General features: G+C 28.4%; 1 protein-coding gene across 1 annotated transcript; it reads right to left on the bottom strand.

Moving 5' to 3' along the window:
• Nucleotides 1–1,171: 1,171 nt before the first annotated feature.
• Nucleotides 1,172–2,019, bottom strand: LOC101502924 (ethylene-responsive transcription factor ERF039). Its single transcript, XM_004510056.4, has one exon. The coding sequence runs from the start codon at nt 1,925–1,927 to the stop codon at nt 1,295–1,297; it is 633 nt and encodes a 210-aa protein (XP_004510113.1). The 5' UTR covers nt 1,928–2,019; the 3' UTR covers nt 1,172–1,294.
• Nucleotides 2,020–2,270: the final 251 nt, after the last annotated feature.

Here is a 2,270-nt window from a genome sequence, read left to right as displayed (position 1 = left end):
AAGAAACAAATGTTATTGCTATATATCAATGTCATATTCAATGTTCTATTGACTTGTTATCTACAAATATTACCTAACACCAACTTTTTGAAAAAATATCTTTAAAATCTCTTGTACGTCCATTTTGATAAAAAGAATTTATATTCTTTTACAATTTCATCTACATATTTTGAAACTTTTATTAATTTATAACCTCTTCTAGAGAATGGTGAATTCATATTGAAAGATATAAAAAAAAAAATTATTTTTATTTTATAATTAAAAATATTATATTTAAATATGAATTGTCTTATACTAATCAAATAGTTATCAATGTTAGGACTTCATAGATTGTTAACCATAGACATATGAGATTTATAAATTTTGAAGTGGTAATGTTTTCAAATACTTTATATACTTCTTTTCTAGTTTTTTTTTTTTTTTTTTTTGTATTTTTTCCATCTCATATTTCTTTACATCAATATAACATAAAAATAATGTGTAACAATCAGATGAAACTTTCAAAAGTGATTACTTTTTTAAAAAAAGGCTTAATTGCAGTTTTGGTCTCCTTATTTTAACTGAATCGCGAAAGTAGTCCCCCCATTTTGTTTCTCCCCAATTTTGGTCCCCCAAGCAGAATTTTGGTCTAAAACTTATGAAATTTCACTTTTTTTGCATTTATTTAAGTCATACAATGGCTCAAGATCTCATTTGCAACAATTATACTTGAAATATATGACCACAAATGGTGTAGTACGGCTTTAAAAAAAAAAAATTCATTAAGTTTTGGACTAAAATTCTGCTTGAGGACCAAAACTGGGGAGAAACAAAATGGAGGGACTACTTTCGCGATTCAGCTAAAATAGGGGGACCAAAACTGCAATTAAACCTAAAAAAAAAAAAGTGATTACTTTTCAACTAAAAAAAAAAATATTAAAAGCACACCCATAATACCCCTAATAGATGACACATTTTAACCGAAAAGTAAAAAAAAGATATGGTTATTATTCTATATAATCCAATTTTAAGGATGGTGTTTAAGTCAACTCAATGAGAATGAGAAAGCATATTGGAAAGAATCAAAAAGAATCAAATCCGGTAAATAACCTTTAATTTTAGCTTAAAAACAATTACTTTAGCATGTAAAACAAAATGACAGTGTTATCTTTGGGAATATTAAATAGCTAGAGACAAGAAACAAAAATGTAAATTAATTCTCTGTTTACATACATTCTGCAGAATGAAGTTTTACTGTAAATAAAAAGACAAACTTTGAATCTTACTTTTATTTAAATTGAAAGAAAAACAAGTCCTAATTATAATTCTCCCAAAAAGATGGTTCCTGATCAAGCCTAATTAATCCAGTATCAACTGCACATAAATTCCAAGAAGAGTAAGAAGAAGAAAGTCCATTGTTTCCATCAGGAAAAAGATCTGGTAAATCAAACAATGTAGAATCATCATGTTGTTGAGAATCAAATGAAGTATTGTTTGCTGCTTTTGCAGCTGCAAATTGAATGTCTTTTGGAGAAGTGCTTATTGGCTTTGGAAGTTGTTTTGCCAATTGAGGGAAATTAAGGTATGCTGAATTACCCTTTATAGCTAAAGCAGCAACATCATGTGCTCTTGCTGCCATTTCAGCTGTAGGGTATGTTCCAAGCCATATTCTTGATTTTTTTCTTGGCTCTCTAATCTCACACACCCATTTTCCCCAATTCCTCATCCTTACTCCTCTATATGTTGGATGTTTCATATTTTCATCACTTTCACTTCTCTGCCTTTTCTTCCTCTCTTTTATCATCTTTTTTGATCCCTTTGGAGACTCTTTACTGTATTGTTTTCTACATGTATCTGAATTTGAACTTGATGTTGTTGTTGTTGTTGTTGTTGAAGAGGAGAATGAGAGTGTGCTTGTACTGTTGCAATCACCACCATCACTTTCCATTATTCTAGAGAGACTTTGATAATTATTTGTTTTAGTACTACAAAATGAGTGTGAACTCTCTTTAATAATAAATAGACTTGCCTTATGCTTCTCTCTCAATAAATTAATTTCATTTTTTTATGTAAAAGAGGAAAGAAAAAGTAAAGAATAAAAGTACAAATATTAAAAAAAATATATAAAAATAAAGGAGGCATGGGTTGCACAAGGCACATAATTGCTAATTTGTTTTCCATGTGGGAATTTAATAACATCCTAATTTTAAATTTTAACTCTATATACTATTATCACTTGCCTTTAATAGTATACTACATGTCAATTTAATGTTAGAAATCTTGACTTTGTA

The sequence above is a fragment of the Cicer arietinum genome, chromosome 7, assembly GCF_000331145.2.
Source record: "Cicer arietinum cultivar CDC Frontier isolate Library 1 chromosome 7, Cicar.CDCFrontier_v2.0, whole genome shotgun sequence".
NCBI classification, from domain to species: Eukaryota; Viridiplantae; Streptophyta; class Magnoliopsida; order Fabales; family Fabaceae; genus Cicer; species Cicer arietinum.
The sequence above is the reverse complement of the archived record's forward strand: the minus strand, read 5'-3'. Positions and strand labels throughout refer to the sequence as shown.